At 53.0% G+C, this 17,584-nt stretch overlaps 4 protein-coding genes and 1 non-coding gene across 9 annotated transcripts; 2 read left to right on the top strand and 3 right to left on the bottom strand.

The window, feature by feature from the left end:
- Positions 1-553: 553 nt before the first annotated feature.
- Positions 554-2,298, top strand: LRRN4CL (LRRN4 C-terminal like). 2 transcript variants are annotated; one of them, XM_032357418.1, is made up of 2 exons: positions 554-797; positions 1,369-2,298. In XM_032357418.1, the coding sequence occupies exon 2, from the start codon at positions 1,374-1,376 to the stop codon at positions 2,085-2,087; it is 714 nt and encodes a 237-aa protein (XP_032213309.1). In that variant the 5' UTR covers positions 554-797; positions 1,369-1,373; the 3' UTR covers positions 2,088-2,298. The 2 variants fall into 2 exon arrangements, with proteins under 2 accessions (XP_032213309.1, XP_032213308.1); XM_032357417.1 differs by having other exon boundaries at positions 554-814.
- A 2,941-nt stretch (positions 2,299-5,239) lies between these two features.
- Positions 5,240-8,105, top strand: UBXN1 (UBX domain protein 1). Of its 2 annotated transcripts, none has more exons than XM_032358264.1 (10): positions 5,240-5,348; positions 5,458-5,545; positions 5,685-5,738; positions 5,828-5,922; positions 6,019-6,088; positions 6,312-6,503; positions 6,598-6,649; positions 6,799-6,912; positions 7,610-7,802; positions 7,965-8,105. In XM_032358264.1, the coding sequence occupies exons 2-10, from the start codon at positions 5,487-5,489 to the stop codon at positions 8,012-8,014; spliced, it is 879 nt and encodes a 292-aa protein (XP_032214155.1). In that variant the 5' UTR covers positions 5,240-5,348; positions 5,458-5,486; the 3' UTR covers positions 8,015-8,105. The 2 variants fall into 2 exon arrangements, with proteins under 2 accessions (XP_032214155.1, XP_032214154.1); XM_032358263.1 differs by having other exon boundaries at positions 5,828-5,934.
- A 2,323-nt stretch (positions 8,106-10,428) lies between these two features.
- Positions 10,429-11,728, bottom strand: LOC116598879 (ubiquinol-cytochrome-c reductase complex assembly factor 3). Its single transcript, XM_032358269.1, has 2 exons — positions 11,542-11,728; positions 10,429-11,455 (listed from the first exon to the last, which is right to left on the bottom strand). Exons 1-2 carry the CDS (start codon positions 11,659-11,661, stop codon positions 11,306-11,308), a joined length of 270 nt encoding a protein of 89 aa, XP_032214160.1. The 5' UTR covers positions 11,662-11,728; the 3' UTR covers positions 10,429-11,305.
- Positions 11,729-12,920: 1,192 nt separating this feature from the next.
- On the bottom strand, positions 12,921-17,521 carry CSKMT (citrate synthase lysine methyltransferase). 3 transcript variants are annotated; one of them, XR_004289182.1, is made up of 5 exons: positions 17,115-17,521; positions 16,890-17,022; positions 16,135-16,734; positions 13,670-13,839; positions 12,921-13,429 (listed from the first exon to the last, which is right to left on the bottom strand). XR_004289182.1 is itself a non-coding variant. In XM_032358266.1 (4 exons), exons 2-4 carry the CDS (start codon positions 16,954-16,956, stop codon positions 13,835-13,837), a joined length of 672 nt encoding a protein of 223 aa, XP_032214157.1. In that variant the 5' UTR covers positions 16,957-17,022; positions 17,115-17,521; the 3' UTR covers positions 12,921-13,834. The 3 variants fall into 3 exon arrangements, 2 of the variants coding, with proteins under 2 accessions (XP_032214157.1, XP_032214156.1); XM_032358266.1 differs by having other exon boundaries at positions 12,921-13,839; XM_032358265.1 differs by lacking the exons at positions 12,921-13,429; positions 13,670-13,839 and having other exon boundaries at positions 14,879-16,734.
- LOC116600465 lies at positions 17,280-17,428 on the bottom strand. The gene has a single exon (XR_004289666.1). It is a non-coding gene; the product is annotated as a small nucleolar RNA SNORA57 (small nucleolar RNA).
- Positions 17,522-17,584: the final 63 nt, after the last annotated feature.

The following is a 17,584-nucleotide window of genomic DNA, read 5'->3' as shown; positions in this document are numbered from 1 at the left end:
CATGTTCCCAGGGCATCCTCCCCGCCTTCCTGCATTGGAGGAGACTGTCTTGTTGGGGGGCTGCCTGCTGAGGGGGAAGGCCTCCAGACCTGGACTGCTCTAGGTACAGCTGTCTGTATTCATAGGCCTAGAAAGTCCAAGGAGAGAAAACCCATCCGGCCTACTCCATCCACGTGACTCTGGGGAGGGGGATCATTGCAGGGCGGGTCCGGAGAGCCAGGCTGCATCATTCCGGCCTCTGCACCCCTCCCTTTCTCTGTCCATTGGGAGGCAGAAGACAGGAAATGACTGCCATGGATGTGGTATGATTTTTACCAAAGCAGCATTTTGTAGCCCAGGCCTCATGCTGTCACAGCTGTTTTCTTCTCGGATCCCAGACAGGTGGCCGTCTCTCCTCTGCGCCCCTCCTCATCCCTCCGCATAGCTTGAGCCTTGTGAGTCTCGGCTGCTGGCTGCCTTCCACATTCCACTCCCATCTCGGAACCCAGGCATCCTGGCCTCCAGATGAAACAGCTGCTGTGACTCCCGGCCCCCCGCCACCCCCCCAGTCCCTGGCCCCGTGACTCAGGCTCTCTGAAGGGACCGGCCCCGCTTCTTGGCATTCACCGGGAAAGGGGGGTGGAGGGGGCCTGGCGGGGTGGGGGCTAGGTGGTGACATCACAGTGGAAGGGTATAAAAGCTTCGAGCCAAAACAGAATTGAAATTGAGGACACTGACAAAACCTGCCCGCAAGCCTGTGCTCCCGGGGTCGCCCCGGCCTCACGCCCACAGACCACTGGTAGGAGATTTGCACCGCGGTGAGACCTCTCGGCTGGTGAGGGGCTGCTGGGGCCCTGGGGGGGGGGGGCAGGGAGGTGGGGGTGGGCAGGGACTGGAGCTCTTTCAACAGGTGGGGAGGATGCCGAGGTCCTTAAGGCTCCCCCTCTATACCATCTCTTCTGTCTCATTTCTGTCACTTTCGGGTTTTTGTGTGTGTCGCTGACTGATCATTGTTTTACCGAGATCTTTTCTTTGGCTGACCGCTGGGAATTTTCCCACCTTTCTTCTCCAGGCTGAGTAAATCCTTTCCTCTTCTTTTCCCCTCCAGAACTTCGCTTATTCATTAACCATTTCTGGGCCTTCACCCATTGCCGGTCACACCCCCATCTCGCGGGCAGCCCATGTTTTTGCCCCCCTCCCCCCAAAACCAAGTCCACAGCCGGTTCAGAATCGGTTGACAAATAAGTGTGTCTGCCCCTTCCCTCCTCTTTTCTGTTCTCTCATTGGCCCCCGCTGTGTGTCCCTGTCCCCAGAGGTTTCGTTGAGGGAGCGGGTCTAGGAGGAATGGGGTCTGGGCAGTCTTTACCTCTCCACCTCCCTCCCTTCCAGACTCCATGCCGGGCTCTCCCTGCCTTCTGTGTCTCCTGGCTGTCACCTTCTCCTTAGTTCCCAGAACGCGGCCCTTGGCCCCTCAAGATCTTATGGAAGAGGAGGAAGATGAGACGTCCCGGCCACCCCTGCCGCCTGTCCTCTGTGACTACGACAGCTGCCGGCACCTGCAGGTGCCATGCAAGGAGCTGCAGAGGGCTGGGCCCAGAGCCTGCATGTGCCCTGGGCTCTCCAGCCCTGCCCAGCCGCCTGCCCCGCCGCGCCTAGGAGAAGTGCACGTGGTGGCCGAGGACGGAAGCGCAACGGTGCACTGGTGTGCTCCCTCCTCGCCCGTCCACCGGTACTGGTTGCTGCTTTGGGAAGACCGTGAGGCCACCTGGAAGGGGCCCCCGCTCAACTCCACGGTCCGCAGAGCAGAACTGAAAGGACTGAAGCCCGGGGGAGATTACGTCGTTTGCGTGGTGGCTGCCAACGGGGCTGGAGAAAGCAGTGTGCCTGGGACAGGTGGGGAGGGCCTCGAGGGGGTGGGTGGCCCGACTTTCGGGCCCTGCGGCAGGCTGGCCGTGCCCCCCAGACCCATTACCCTGGTGCACACAGCCATCGGGGTGGGCACGGTGCTGGCCCTGCTGACCTGCTTAGCTCTGGTCTGGCATTTCTGCTTGCGTGAGCGCTGGGGCTGCCCCCACCGGCCGGCCTCCCAGCCTGCAGTAGGGCTCTGAAGCAGCCTGGGGGGCCTCTTGGGGCCCAGCTGAACCCAGGCTTGGAGAGGAGAGCTTAGCCTGGGTTTCCTGGGAGGAGGCGGCTGCTGCTGCTGCCCTGAGCAGTCCTGGGGTTGGGGGGCTGTTGAGGGGGATGCGTGGGGAGTAGAAGGCCAGGAGCCTGAGGCCCTATCTGAGTCTCAGTGCTCAGCCTCAGAACTTGTTCAGGTTCCTTAGAGGACCAGATGGTAAATAACGTAGGCTTTGCAGTTCCAGACGATTAAAATCAAAGATAAAACGTAGGTACTTGTACAGCCACAGAACTGCGTAAAAACGTAAAAACCATTCTAAGCTCATGGGCCTTTCCTTTTCGGATCAGGCCCGGCTGTGTTAGGCCTGTTGGCTGCAGTGAGCGGAACCCAATCCCCATCATATACCCTCAAAAGTGCCCTGTCACATTGGTGGCTTTGGTGGGCTTTTGAGAACAATTTGGGAGTTCGGGGCAAGACTACTCCCTCTTTTACCTTTCCTTTGGATATTGAAGGTGGGCACCCCTGTGTCAGAGTCCACCTGTGTCAGAAGTGGGTGGAAATGAATGACTGACATAGGGTGGAGAACCATGCTGTCTGGGGCATTTCCCAGGAAATCCAAGGATTTTCCCCACTTTCCCTCAATCTGTGTCTGTTGTATTTCCACTGTACCAACATTAAAGGAAATATAAAAGGAAGACATTTCCATTTTTCCTGACCCTTTTCATTTTCCTGTCTGCATACCTATGTCTCAGAGTAGCGTATACTTTCATATTGATCTTTAAAATTAACTGGATGTAGGGGCATCTGGGTGACTCAATCAGTTGAGTGTCTGACTCTTGGTTTCCCGCCCAGGTCATGATCTCAGGCCTGTGAGATCAAGCCCCGCACCAGGCTCTGAGCTGGGCATGGAGCCCGCCTGAGATTCTTTCTCCCTCTGTCTCTCCCCCATCCCAGGAAATAAATAAAACCTTTAAAAAAATAAAAAATAGGGGCGCCTGGGTGGCTCAGTGGGTTAAAGTCTCAGCCTTCGGCTCAGGTCATGATCTCAGGGTCCCGGGGTTGAGCCCCACATGAGGCTCCTTGCTCAGCGGGAGCTTGCCTCTCCCTCTCTGCCCTACTCCCCTGCTCATGTTTTGTCTCTCTCAAAATGAATAAATTTAAAAAAATCTTAAAAAAAAAAAAGACGTGGTATTATACAATTAAGGATTTTTTTTTTTTTTTTTAATCGTTGGACCTCAGGATAGATTTAGAATATATGTGTTCTCAGGGTGCCTGGGTGGCTCAGTGGGTTAAGCCTCTGCTTTCAGCTTCGTTCATAATCCCAGCGTCATGGAATCAAGCCCCACATCGGGCTCTCTGCTCAGCAGGGAGCCTGCTTCCCTCTCTCTCTCTCTGCCTGCCTCTCTGCCTACTTGTGATCTCTCTTTTAAATATAATCTTTAAAAAAAAAGAATATATGTGTTCTAATACGCTTGCCATACTGTAGTGAATACTGTGTCCCGGTTTTATTTGCTTCCTGCATTTCCTCAGCATTTATTCATTTACAAATGAGGGGCCCCTTCTCTCATTATTCAAGACATGCTCTTCGTATTCTCATTAACTCTTCACAGCCTTTCAAAAGATAGGATCACCGGGGAGGAGATGAGAAATTTGAAGTTCTAAATGGTTTGAAGCTGCAGGTAAGGAGCTGAGTTAGGATGCCCAACTCCAAAGAAGGTGCTATTCACTCCACGATGGACAGGCAACCCAGCATAGTGGTTTAGTGACTGCATACCGCATGGTTGTGGATCCTAGCTTGGCTACTTACCAGCTTTGTGACCTTGTCTCCTTTTTCTGTGTTTCCTGTGACTAGTAATAGCATAATCGTATAGATTGTTGTGATGATTGAATAGGTCTTAGTCCCATAAGTCTCTAGTGGAGCTGGGAGGTGGGAAGGGGGTGGTCAAAGCAGAATTCCCTTAGAAAGCAAACCTTGGGGGCGCCTGGGTGTCTCAGTGGGTTAAAGCCTCTGCTTTCGGCTCTGGTCATGATCCCAGAGTCCTGGGATCAAGCCCCACACCGGGCTCTACTGCTCAGCAGGGAGCCTGCTTTCCTTCCTCTCTCTCTGCCTGCCTCTCTGCCTACTTGTGATCTCTGTCTGTCAAATAAATTTAAAAAAAAAAAAAAGAAAGAAAGAAAGAAAGAAAGAAAAGAAAAGAAAGCAAACCTGGGGTCCCGTCTCCCAAATGACTGGGAATTAAGCAGTCCCACAGAAGAGGCGGGACATCCCAGGCAAAGGGACTGTTAGGTGCAAAGGGCCTGGAAGAGCAGGAGGGTCTGTTTCGCAATATGCACAAGTTAGCCGCAAATGGTGGGAGGTGAAACAGCGCGCTAGCCAAGTTTCCATGGTACGGTCTTTTTTTTTTTTAAGATTTTATTTATTTGACAGACAGAGATCACAAGTAGGCAGAGAGGCAGGCAGAGAGAGAGAAGGAAGGAGGCTCCCCGCTAAGCAGAGAGCCCGATGCGGGGCTCAATCCCAGCACCCTGGGATCACGACCTGAGCAGAAGGCAGAGGCTTTAACCCACTGAGCCGCCCAGGCGCCCCTCCATGGTACAGTCTTGCCAGGCACCAAAAGGCAGTGCTTAGTTATTCTTTTTCAGAGAGGGCTCTAAACAAACAAACAAACAAACAACAAATAAAACGGAGGAAACCAGCCTACTAGCACTTAAATTTCATCCTAAATGACTGGGGTGTCGGGAATTTTTAAGCAGGGAGGTGATGACAGGATCAGATAATTAATTGTGTTCTGCAAAGATGCCTTGTCAGTGGGGCGGAGGATGGCTCAGTTCCCCGGAGAGGATGAGCTGGTCAAAGACCGTGTACATTTATTTCTATGGCTCCTCATCAACACTGCCAAATAGCATTCCAACCGGTCGACGGCTTTTACATTCCGCCCACGGGTTTCAGGGCCGCACCCCCCTTCTATCCCACCGCCGCGGGGCGTGCCAGCTCGGCTGCGGGGCGGGGGAGAGTTGGCGGGGCGGGGCGGGGCGGGGCGGGGGGGGCGGGCCGTGCGCCTCTGGATCCGCGAGTCGGACGCGCCGCCCACCCCGCCCGCGCCGGGTCCAGGCGGCTGGGCCCGGGCGGTGCTTTCTGGCTCTCGGCGGCACCCGTCCACGCCCGCCTCCACGTGACCCAAACAGATCCGGGCACTTCCGTTTCCCTCGGCTTTCTTCTCGGCGGTGTCCGCTGAGGGTCCAGAGCCGGGTAAGTGAGAGAGCGCCCAGCTGGGGCGTCGGGGGCGGGACCGCGCGCGGGCCGGGGGCACCCCGCGCTGACCCCCCCGCCCTGCGCGGTCCTTCTCGCCCTCCCCCAGATCCCCGCGGAAGCGGCGGTGGCGGCGCCATGGCGGAGCTGACGGCTCTGGAGAGTCTCATCGAGATGGGCTTCCCCAGGGGACGCGCGTAAGGCAGCCCCTCAAACCTTGGCCCGCGGGGATCGCGGACCTGTCTGGCCTTTCCCCTAGCCTGGCCTCAGGCTGCACGCCCCAGCCTGACCAGCACCATGGCTCGCGGGCGCTATTCACGGTGTTTCTGCCCCCAGGGAGAAGGCTCTGGCCCTCACAGGGAACCAGGGCATCGAGGCTGCAATGGACTGGTGAGCGCTCCGATGGGGTGGCAGGGGCCTGGGGGACTTCTGGGAGGGCCAGCGTCCGTGTTAACCTCCTTCCCGACCTTCCCTGCCAGGCTGATGGAGCACGAAGACGACCCCGATGTAGACGAGCCGCTAGCGACCCCCCTTGGACATGTCCTGGGAAGGGAACCCACCTCCCCGGAGCAAGGTGGCCCTGAAGGTCCTGACTGAGGAACACCGTGTTGGTTATTCACGAGGGCTTGAGGAGGATGAACGGGCAGTAACACTGATTGCTTGTTTGTAGGAACCGGCTCTGCTGCTGGAGAAGGCAAACCCATTTTGAGTGAAGAAGAGAGACAGGAACAGACTAAGAGGTATAGTATGGACAGTGTCTCGTTTCTGAGGGTCACCTTCCACCTGTCCACAATACACAACTCTGATTAAAGAACCTGGAACTTAACACTCTTGGTCTGTCCTGTCTTGGCAGTTTTTTTCATCTCTCTTTGGGCACGTGTTCCCGTATTTCATCTTGAATCCGTTATAAACTCACGCGATCTGTGTCCATCTCTTTTGAGCTCTTTCTTTGGTGCAACACAGGATGTTGGAGCTGGTGGCCCAGAAGCAGCGGGAGAGGGAAGAAAGAGAGGAGCGAGAGGCTTTGGAGCGGGAACGGCAGCGCAGGAAACAAGGGCAGGAGTTGTCAGCTGCTCGACAGCGGCTTCAGGAAGATGAGATGCGCCGGGCTGCTGAGGAGCGGAGGAGGGAAAAGGCTGAAGAGTTAGCAGCCAGGTCTGGGTGATGCGGATGTTAGATAATAGATGAGATGGGAAGCTAGGTTTACTTTGTCAACATCTGATCTACTTTCTTCCTGTCTGCTTTCCAGACAGAGAGTCCGGGAAAAGATTGAGAGAGACAAAGCAGAGAGAGCCAAGAAGGTAGGTGATTGGGAAGACACTGGGGTAAAGAAGTAGGTGGGCTAGTAAAAAAAATTCTCTTTCCTAGCGTCAGAGGGAAAGGATAGGCATACGATGTTCCCCTTAGGAGTGGGTGAAAGCTTGACCAGTGTTTTCCTTTGTCTTCCCAGTATGGTGGGAGTGTGGGTTCTCGGCCTTCTCCACCAACAGAGCCAGGTCCTGTTCCCTCCTCTCCCAGCCAGGAGCCTCCCACCAAGCGGGAATATGACCAGTGTCGCATACAGGTACTGATTCTGATTCCTGTCTTGCTTCTGGGACCCCCTTCATTGGCCTATAAGACACCTGACTCAGAGCTTTATTCAGTTAGGTTCTCTTTGCCAAACCTTTTCCTTCTTTGTAAGTGACTTTTGAAATCCTATCTCTTCTACTTTTGGAAAGATTTCAGACTTCTCTTGACCCAGTCTTAATTTAAAACCGTATCTCTGTCTTACTCAGCAGTTACCTTTTTAGCAGTTCATGTTTTCACTTAGTTTATTACACAGCTATTTGCATGGTGGGCTATTTATGTATTTTTGTATGAACTTATCCTTGTGTTTGTTAAACTGTGAGAAAGCTGCAGTCTTACATCCTTAGGGAAGCAGAGAAGTGGTGGTTCATCGGCTGCTTCAGATAGTAATTATGCCGGTTCAGTCTCTCTCTTTTTTTTTAAAGATTTATTTATTTATTTGACAGACAGAGATCACAGGTAGGCAGAGAAGCAAGCAGAGAGGAGGAAGCAGGCTCCTGCTGAGCAGAGAGCCCGATGCGGGGCTCGATCCCGGGACCCTGAGATCATGACCTGAGCCGAAGGCAGAGGCTTTAACCCACTGAGCCACCCAGGCGCCCCTGGTTCAGTCTCTTGATGCAGTTCTTGTTTTCCTTATTTGGGCACCACACTCAGTTTTGATGCTCACAGCACTGTATTTCTCGCTTGCCCTCCAGGTCAGGCTGCCAGATGGGACCTCACTGACCCAGACGTTCCGGGCACGGGAACAGCTGGCAGCTGTGAGGCTCTATGTGGAGCTCCACCGCGGGGAAGAACCTGGGGGAGGACAGGACCCTGTGCAGTTGCTCAGTGGCTTCCCCCGGCGGGCCTTCTCCGAGGCGGACATGGAACGGCCTCTGCAGGAGCTGGGTATGACACCTGGGACCAGGAACAGGGGTTGGGGGAGGGAAGGGGATGCCCAAAAAAGGAAGGAATGCCAGAAGACACTTGGAGGAGATGGCGTGAGGCCAGAAATTTGGGGGGCAAAAGGCAAGGATCTTTGTGGTCAAAGCTGTCTTCTTCAATCTTCAGGACTTGTGCCTTCTGCTGTCCTCATTGTGGCCAAGAAATGTCCCAGCTGAGAGGCCTTTATCCCACCATCCCTCTCTGACCTCTTCGTCTTTGATAAAGCACTGACATCTCCTTCCTAATAAATAGACCCTGAGTTCTGTATGTGCCTGACTCCTTCCTGAATGGCTGGGAGGGACAAAATTGAGGCAGAGGAAGAAGCCAAAAGGGAAGGCATTTAGGATAGGCCCTGTTTTTCATCTTGATGTTTTTTTTGTTAAGATTTTATTTTTGTGACAGAGAGAATGAGCGTGGGGGAGAGGCAGAGGTAGAAGCAGACTCCCTAATGTGCAGCAAGTCTAATGAGGGTATCAATTCCAGGATCCTGGAATCATGACCTGAGCCAAGGGCAGATGGTTAACCGACTGAGCCACCCAGGTGCTCCTTTTGAAAGATTTTGTTATGTATTCATTTTGAGAGAGACAGCAAGAAGACGAGCAGGGGAGGGGACAGGGGCAGAGGGAGAGGCAGGCTCCCCACGAGCAGGGAACTCCATGAGGGGCTCCATCCCAGGACCCTGAGATCACAACCGGAGTTGAAGGCAGACATTTAAAGATTTCATTTATTTGACAGACAGAGATCACAAGTAGGCAAAGGGGCAGGCAGAGAGAGAGATGGGGAAGCAGGCTCCCGCTGAGCAGAGAGCCCGATGTGGGGCTGGATCCCAGGACTCTGGGATCATGACCTGAGCCAAAGACAGAGGCTTTAACCCACTGAGCCACCCAGGGGCCCCTGAAGGCAGACACTTGACCCACTGAGCCACCCAGGTACCCCTCAACTAAAGCCTCTAACAAACTTGGTAACAATATCTGGGTTTTTTTATTTGCTTGAGAAGTTGAGAGGGGAGAATTGTTGGGGTTGGGAAGTACAATGGATAGCCCTCTTTGCTCCTATAGGTAAAAAGCAGTGCGTAGGTCTGAAATCCTTATTCCTATGCCTTTTTCTTTTTTCACTGTCCACCCGCCCCTGCCTTGACTTCTTGAAGCAGCCAATTTACCTCTTTAGTAAAATAAGGACAATAGTACCTGTTAATTCAGATTATTGTGAATTTAATGGTGATAGGGGGCTTTAGCACACTGCCTGGCACCTAATAAATTTCCAGTAACTATTAGCTACCTAAAGGGTAATTAAAAAAAAAATTATTTATTTAAGACAGAATATGAGCAAGGGGGAGGGCAGAAACAGGCTCGATCCTAGGACCCTGGGATCATGACCTGAGCTGAAGGCAGAGGCTTAATGGACTGAGCCATCTAGGCCCCCCTAAAAGGCTAATTTTTTTTTTTAATGTAGCCATTCACAAATGGCCAGAGCAATGCAGTGACCTTTGCAAGTGCATTTCCTCCTCACTAAAAAGCACTGAGTACTTACTATGCACCACACAGTTTTAACTGCTGTATTAACTGAGATTAAAAGGCAGTTACCTGGGAATAGGTGCAAGTATGCCCTTTTAGAGACTGGGACACCAAAGCACGTGGCTTGCTGAAACCAACACAGGTAACCAACAGCAGAACCTGGGCACACCTGGGGAAGCCCGACTGTAGGGCTCAGGCTCTCAACCTCCAGGCTCCCGGCTCATAGCCCCTCAGTGCTGCTGATCCCCTCACCCTAATGCTCCCTCAAAGAGCTGCTAACCTTTCCCCTCTCATTCCCAGGCTCAGAAAGACGCCACAATTAAACTGAAGATCACACATAACAAATGTGTTTGGCTTAGGGGTTCACCATCCACCAACTGAAACAGCCCCAGTGCTGCCATCTCGGTTTGGACCTCAGTGTCATCAAGCTATATACTTACTGTTCTGGCCTTTTTTCTTTTTTTCCTTCAATTGAAATCTTGCTTGGAACCACAGGATGTAAGATAGACAACAGGTGTACCTGGGTGGCTCAGCTGGTTAAGGGTCTCTTAGCCTTGGCTCAGGTCATGATCTTGGGGTTGTGAGATTGAGTCCCCCCACTTCCCACCACCTGCACTGAGCAAAGAGTCGGCCTATGACTCCCTTTCACCCTCCCCACCAGGGTTTTTCAAATAAATTTTTTTTAAAATATTTATTTATTTATTTGAGAGAGATCACAAGCAGTTAGAGAGGCAGGCAGAGAGAGAGGAAGAAGCAGGCTCCCTGCTGAGCAGAGAGCCCGATGGGGGGCTCCATCCCAGGACTCCGAGTTCATGACCTGAGCCGAAGGCAGCGGCTTAACCCGCTGAGCCTCCCAGGCACCCCAAATAATTTTTTTTTAATTAAAGATTTTATTTATTTGTCAGAGAGAGCACAAGCAGGGGGAGCAGCAGGCAGAGAGAGAAGGATGTGGGAACTCAATTCCAGGACCCCCGGATTTCGACCTGAGCTGCAGGCGGACACTTAACTGAGCCCCCAGGCATCCCTCACATAAATCTTAAACAAAAAAACCACAACAGGGAGTGAATTTGTTGACTTGGATGTGGGGTGTGACCCAAATGCCAGCTTTATTTCCTCACTTCAGTGGCATCTGCAAGAGAGCCATGACTAGATTCAGACACTGAACTACCTTGAAATCCTTGGAAGGAGAAACCCTCCCCTACCTTTATTGAAGTGATGCTCTGTGCCAAGCAATGCACTTTATTTCCAAGTTAATCTTTTTACAACAACCTTCAAGATACTTAACACCTTTTATGAAACAGCACTGAGGCTCAGAAAGGTTTTGTAATAGGCAGGACTTTAATCAAGATCTGTCTGACTTAAAGCACGCTCCTTTCGCTCAGCAATTTAAATTGGCCTCCAACGGTTCGGTAGCCCCAGAAAGCATCACCGCACATGCTAAATACCAACAGCCCCTCTCCAACCTCACCCAAAGTGTCCTCCATGGGCATCTACTGCTACAGGATTTTCCAGGATAGTTCTGATTTCGAGAACGTCTCCTGGTTATCACCGAAAGGCCCCTCAGATCACATGACCTGGCTTGTGTTTGGAAAACATGGTCGTTGCAGGGCCGGTGGGACCCACAGTCATCCGCGTCCCCTACACGGATCCCCAGAACATTCTAGACACAGGCGTCAGACCGCAGGGCTCACTGACCGGACGGAGGAACGTGATTTATTGGTTCCTTCAGTTAGCCACATCCCACGCCCTGGCCGGCGACGCAGGACGGACTATCAGTGCAGCGTCTGCGGGTGGTGGCGGGACGTGCTCACCCCGCAGCGGCTCCCGGGGTCTCAACGAGGCCTGGGCGCGGCATCCCTGGTCCGGACTCCCTACCGGGCCTACGGAGGAGAAAGGCCGCGCCGGACTCCTGCGCGGGAGCAAGGTGCCAGCGCCCACGAGGGAGGTCCGGGCTCACGCGGACCTCCCGCCGCCGCCGACCATCCAGTTCTTCCTCCAGGCCACGTTCTCCTGCGTGGTCGCTGCCTCCTGCAGAGTGGCCAGCACTAACTCTTTGGTTCTGGTCGCCTCGTCCCTGCGCCGCGGGTCCTGCTCGGGTATCTCCTGCGGGTAGGAAAGTTCGCCGTCCTGACCCCCCAGCCCGGGGCTCTCCGCCAGCCCGCCCCACCTCGCACCCCCGTTACTCCCACCTTCAGCATCGCCTGCTTCTTCTCCTCTCCCGGGGTCACGAGGACAAAGAGCGCGGAGCCCACGCCAGCCCCCGCGCCCAGAAGGGCACCCACGATCAGCGCTTTGCGTAAAGTCTCCATGGCCGACCGCGCCACCGGCGACGGGGCCCTCTGTACTGTCCCCGGCGTCTCACTGCCTCCCGCGCAGGCTAGAGCGGCCCGCAGCGGAGACCATAGAGAAGGAGCCGGGCTAGAGAGGGCCTGGTCGGCCCAAAGCGCTTGGGTGTGAAAGGGCTGGTTTAGCGGGGGAAGTGGAGTGTGTCCCGAAGCGTTGGCATCGAGGGCCAAGCTCTGGGCTCACTGTCAGGAAATTCAAAACGGAATTGTCGGCCTGGTTGCTGTGGGGTTTGCAGTTGCCCAGTTCTGAAATTTCCAGGTCGATTCTGTGCTCTCTAGTTTCCTACAATGAATTGTGAGTTTTCAGAACAGCAGGTACTGGACAGCCAGATGCTTACACACATCAATCTACTCATCCCCTCCAAATTCCCTCAATTTATGAACAAAAACCCAAAGTCAAGTGTACTGGGTGGGAAAAAATACTTTTTCTTTTTAATTTTATTTTTAAGTAACGTTCACACCTATTGTGGGGCTCGAACTCACCACCCGGAGATCATGAGTGGTCGGCTCCACCGCTGGAGCCAGCCAAGTGCCCCTGTTAAACTTGTTAAAAGTAAATTTGTTGGAAGTGCCTGGGTGGTTCAGTCAGTTAAGCATCTGCCTTTGGCTCAGGTCATGATCTCAGGCTTCTGGGATGGAGCCCCACATGGGGCTCCCGGCTCAGCTGGAGTCAGCTTCTCCCTCTCCCTCTGCCCCTCCCCACTGCTCGTGCTCTCTCAAATAAGTAAATAAAATCTTTTATAAAAAAGAGTAAATGTTGGGTGCCTGGGTGGCTCAGTGGGTTAAAGTTTCTGCCTTTGGCTCAGGTCATGATCTCAGGGTCCTGGGATCCAGCCCCACATAGGGCTCTCTGCTCGGCAAGGAGCCTGCTTCCTCCTCTTTCTCTGCCTGCCTCTCTGCCTACTTGTGATCTCTGTCTGTCAAATAAATAAATAAAATCTTAAAAAAAAAAAAAAAAGTAAATGTGCTGTTTTTCTTATCATGGTATACTCTTGCACCCGCCCCCATCACCCCCTGCCAGTGAAACCTCTAAATTTGGAGTAACATACTGAGTTCTAGTTTGGAAAAGAAAGCATCTTTTACGTGGGTAACTCTGGGCAAGTCATTCAAGTTATTTGTCCCCTGTTTTCTGCATCAGAAAATAGGGCTAATGATAGAATCTATCTCATAGTTTTTAGGATAATTAAATGAGATTATATGTAAGGCATTTAACACTGTTCCTGTCAAATTGTTAACATCATATAAATATTTGTTAAATAAGACACAAAGAAACATGTCAAATCAGGAGACCCAGGAACCAAAGGAATCAAGAAATTTCAAGTTTGTTGGCAAAGTTCTTCCCTCACTCACAGGGCTTTCATCCAGATGCCCTTGTTGACCCCTACCCCTCCCGCCTTTCTCAGTTGTCACCCAGGGAGTGAGGAGACATATTCCCATATTCCTCCAGGGAGGAGGTATTCCTCCACCTGGGGATTTTCCCCTCCCCTGGAAGGCCCATAATCTCCTAGCTTTTCATTCTCTTCTCAGAAGTGATTAAGGGGCCAGGCTCCAAAGATTAGGAGCAGTCTCTACAGTGTACTGAGCAGGGGTACTCCACTTGGAATTCAACCACTACACGCTCCAAGGATTTGCACCCATGGCCCTTGTGCCAGGGAGCAGTGAGGATGGGCCTTGGCCTAGAGATCGCCCAGGCTCCTCCCAGCATCCAGAAAGTTCTCGGCTGATGAACCCTCTGCGGATGGACAGAGGAGAAATTGTCAGGGTTGAAGGTCACCAGGATGCTCAGGTTAGTACTTCCCCACCCTGTGCTCCGGCTGCTGGCTCATCCTCCCACTTGGTCCAAGCGTCCTGCTATCCCGATTCAGGCTGTCTCTCAAAAGACCCCCCTGCCCTCCATCGTGGTGGAAGCCTCTGAGGTGAGTGAAGACAGCGGGGAGCTTGGCTGGCCACATGACGAGCTGTTGCTGCTCACCGATGAGGAAGAGGAGGCCGAGGTCTTCTTCCAGGACCAAAGTGAAGAGCCAGGTGAGGGAGGCAGCTGCTCCAGTGCAGCCATTGTGACGGGGATGTTCTGGGCAGGACTGAGATGGAAAACTTCCTTGTGTCCCCGTACAGGCAAACAGTAGGTGCTTAGGAACTAGATCGGAAAAGGATTAGAGGTGGAGAGAAATTCAAGGTGTCTGGCAAAGTTGAACTTTAGAGGGAAATTCTGATGTCAGATGGGTGATGGCTTTTAATTATTATTATTTTTTAAGATTTTATTTATTTATTCAACAGAGAGAGATCACAAGTAGGCAGAGAGGCAGGCAGACAGACAGAGAGGAGGAAGCAGGCTCCCCGCCAAGCAGAGAGCCCGACACGGGACTCGATCCGAGGACCCTGAGATCATGATCCGAGCCGAAGGCAGTGGCTTAACCCACTGAGCCACCCAGGCACCCCAACTTTTAATTATTTTTAACTGCTTAAAATATTCACAGTTTGGGGCGCCTGGGTGGCTCAGTCAGTTAAGTGTCTGCTCATGATCCCAGGGTCCTGGGATCCAGTCCTGCACCAGGCTCCTTGCTCAGTGGGGAGCCTGCTTCTCCCCTGCCTGCTGATCCTCCTGCTTGTGCTTACTCTCCCCCTGGCCCCCCTCCCTGTGTCAAATAAATAAAATCTTAACCCACTGAACCACCCAGGTGCCCCCAAATAAAATATTTTTAAAAATATTCACATTGTTTGTTGTGTGGGGGGGGGAATCATCCTAAATCAACAGAGATAAGTTACATTTTGGATGCTTTATCTTTTTTTTTTTTTTAAGATTTTATTTATTTATTTGACAGAGATCACAAGTATGCAGAGAGGGAGGCAGAGTTGGGGAGTGGGGTGGGGCGGCGGGGGGAGGCAGGCTCCCTGCTGAGCAGAGAGCCCAATGTGGGGGCTCCATCCCAGAACCCTGTGATCATGACCTGAGCCAGACGATTAATGGATTGAGCCACCCAGGCTGCCCTGAAATTAGCCTCTTAATTATAGTTGCTATATTACTTTTTCTAATAACAAAAAACACACAAATTTGTTTCATCTTTTTATTTTTTTTAAGATTTTATTTATTTATTTGACAGAGAGAGATCACAAGCAAGCAGAGGCAGGGAGGGGGGAAGCAGGCCCTCCACCGAGCAGAAAGCCCGAGAATGTGGGGCTCAACCCCAGAACCCTGAGATCATAACCCAAGCCAAAGGCAGAGGCCCAACCCACTGAGCCACCCAGATGCCCGTTTCCCTATTTCAAAGTCAGTCACAGGGCTGCCTGCGTGGCTCAGTAGTTAAGCATCTGCCCTCAGCTCACCCTCTCTTGCTATCTGTCATAAATAAAGTCTTAAAACTAAGTAAATAAATAGCATTTTTTAAAAAGTCAGTAATAGATCAGAAGTATTTTTCACCCTTAATGGGCTCTTCCAACTGCTTTTTCCCCCAGGCTGGACTTGGAGCCCACTGGACCCCAGATCTCCCTTAAGAACCTTTAACCCAGAACTTGGCCAGGGGCAGGAATATGGAGAACAAGAGGTCTCCTGGATTCCTGAGGACACGGACTATCATGAAGCCTCCGGTCCCTGTCCTCTGTGGAAGCCAGCAGCACGCTCCCATGTTTGTCCAAGCTGTTTTGTGGAATATTCACATCTCCTGCCTCCCAGAAGCTTTGAGGGTAAGTCTCCTTCGGTCTCCCTCAACATTTTGGTGATTTGTTGAGGCCGTTCTGTGGGTTCTTTCAGTCTTCCCCCTTCTATAGGTGAGGCCACTGGGTCACACAAGTCGGTCTGTACTGGGATTTGGATTAAGAAGGCCTCGATTAAAAAACTCCTCTAATGGGGGCACCCTGGTGGCTCAGTCGGTTAAGCATCCGACTAGGGTTTCAGTTCACGTCATGATCTCAGGGTTTTAAGATGGAGCCCTGATTTGGGTTCTGCACTGGCCATGGAGATGGCTTGGGATTCTCCCTCTCTCTCTAGAATAAATAAATCTAAGAACAAGCAAACAAAACCCAAAGTCCTCAAAATAACCCACAAAACCCCCCACAAAACTCCTGTTTTTAGGAGTTCCAATTTATTGGGGCTGGGGAATGAATCACTGTACCTTCTCTATTTAGCACCCCTCTTGTGCCTGCCATTGCTAAATGCTCCGTATTTCACCCATCATCATCCGTAATCCCCTAGCTCTGGGTTATTATTCCTACCCTGCTGTCAGTTTGTGAACCAGGGGACAGAAACATTTCATACTCTGTGTACCCAACTAGTAAATGTGGAAGCCAGGCCTCAAATCCTCGCTTCCCAGCCATCTTACAAAGTTGAAAAGCTGTCCATCGCCCTCCTCACCCAATAGAAAAATTTGGGTCAGGACTGAGGGCTTTAATGAGAGCCTTGAACCAAGTAAGCAAAGTAAGTAATGCCCCCAAAAGGGCCTACCTCCTGCACAGTCACACTCCAGCCTGGGGACCCTTGCTCCAGGTAGGGAAGCCGCACATCAGGATCCTCGTCTGAGAACTGAATCAGGGTCCCCTGGGGGCTTAGGACCCTGAGGCACTCTGACAGAAGCTGGTAAGCTCCCTGCGGACCACCACGGGCAACAGCATCCCAGGTGCCCTTATCCAGCACTAGGTGGAAGGAGCCTGAGGAAGCCACTGGCTCCAGGTTCTGGGCATCAGCCTGCATAAAGTGGAGTCTGGAGGCAGGATGCCCAGGACACAGGGGTGTTTGGCCTTCGCCACCTTCCAGGAGACGCTTCATGTGGGCAATAGCCACAGGGGAGAAGTCCACCCCCAGCACATCCACGGGATGTGGGCACTGGGTGTAGAGGCCTGTACACAGACTGGAGGTCCCACAGCCCACGTCCAACACCCGCGGTGGGCAGGCAGCCGCTGTCTTCTGCAGGAGCGGCAGCAGCAACCCCTGGGTTTCCTCATACCCAAAGAACCAGTCGAACGTGGGGACGTGGCCTTTTCGGGTATCGGCATGGAGCTTATCCCAGAGGCGACGGTCAGCCAGGCAGCTACCAGCCAGGGAGCCTGTGGACACGAGTGGAGCACATGTGTCACCCACCGGCCTAGTTCCATCAATATGCTGCAGAAACGGTGCAATGTACCCTGGGGTTCGAATCAGTTTCAGGGTCTAGTCTCCCAGGTCACTAAGAACCCTCCCTCCCACTATCCACCTTCCCTACCCGCCAAAGCACGGCGCGCCCCAGCCGCCAGGGTCGCCACGTGGAGGGTTCGGCGCAGCGCGGCCATCTGGAGATCCCGGCAAGGTCGGCCAGAGAGCCTTCCGCGAAATGCCGCCCGCACGCCCGCAGGAGCCTGAGGTCCAACAGAAGAGTTGCAAATTCCGCTTTGCGGAATAACGCGTACCGCCTAACAACCACCTCGAAAAAAAGAACGCGGACACACACCTATTAGGGTACGATCGTCCTTTATTGTTTGCAACGGGCAGTTAAAGAGGGGACGCGACTGCTCCGGCTCCAGGGGCGGTTCCAAAGACCTGAAATCAAAGGAGAAGGCGTGAGCGCACGAAGGAGGAGCCTGCAGAACCTCCGTTCCGCCACGCTTCTCGGAGGCCGTGTCCCGGCGCTTGAGGATAGAACCGGCGGACTGGATGCCGCGGGCACCGAAGACATGACGCCGAGGGGACCAGAGCCCTTTCCCTCTGCCTCCGTACATTACGGGGACCGGGACCGCACACCCGACCCCCGCCAAGAAAAGGAGGGTGCGCAGACCTCGCCCAGAACTCCGACCCTGGCACCCAGCTCCGCAACCCAGACGCTAACCTCCTCTGCCCCCGCCTCGCGAAAGACCGGTAATACGCCCGAGTACCTTTATATAGGCTCAGGACCCGCCCCCGAGCTGCTATTGGCTCTCGGAG

The sequence above is a fragment of the Mustela erminea genome, chromosome 9 (genome assembly GCF_009829155.1).
Source record: "Mustela erminea isolate mMusErm1 chromosome 9, mMusErm1.Pri, whole genome shotgun sequence".
NCBI classification, from domain to species: domain Eukaryota; kingdom Metazoa; phylum Chordata; class Mammalia; order Carnivora; family Mustelidae; genus Mustela; species Mustela erminea.
This window is presented reverse-complemented; position numbering and strand designations above follow the sequence as displayed.

Coding starts and splice junctions, on each gene's coding strand:
- LRRN4CL (XM_032357418.1), top strand. CDS start 1,374: ATGCCGGGCTCTCCCTGCCTTCTGTGTCTCCTGGCTGTCACCTTCTCC.
- UBXN1 (XM_032358263.1), top strand. CDS start 5,487: ATGGCGGAGCTGACGGCTCTGGAGAGTCTCATCGAGATGGGCTTCCCC. Junction 5,546..5,684: donor GGCTTCCCCAGGGGACGCGC/GTAAGGCAGCCC, acceptor TTCTGCCCCCAG/GGAGAAGGCTCTGGCCCTCA. Junction 5,739..5,827: donor ATCGAGGCTGCAATGGACTG/GTGAGCGCTCCG, acceptor CTTCCCTGCCAG/GCTGATGGAGCACGAAGACG.
- LOC116598879 (XM_032358269.1), bottom strand. CDS start 11,661: ATGGAGACTTTACGCAAAGCGCTGATCGTGGGTGCCCTTCTGGGCGCG. Junction 11,456..11,541: donor AGAAGCAGGCGATGCTGAAG/GTGGGAGTAACG, acceptor TCCTACCCGCAG/GAGATACCCGAGCAGGACCC.
- CSKMT (XM_032358265.1), bottom strand. CDS start 16,956: ATGGCCGCGCTGCGCCGAACCCTCCACGTGGCGACCCTGGCGGCTGGG. Junction 16,735..16,889: donor GGCGCGCCGTGCTTTGGCGG/GTAGGGAAGGTG, acceptor TCGTGTCCACAG/GCTCCCTGGCTGGTAGCTGC.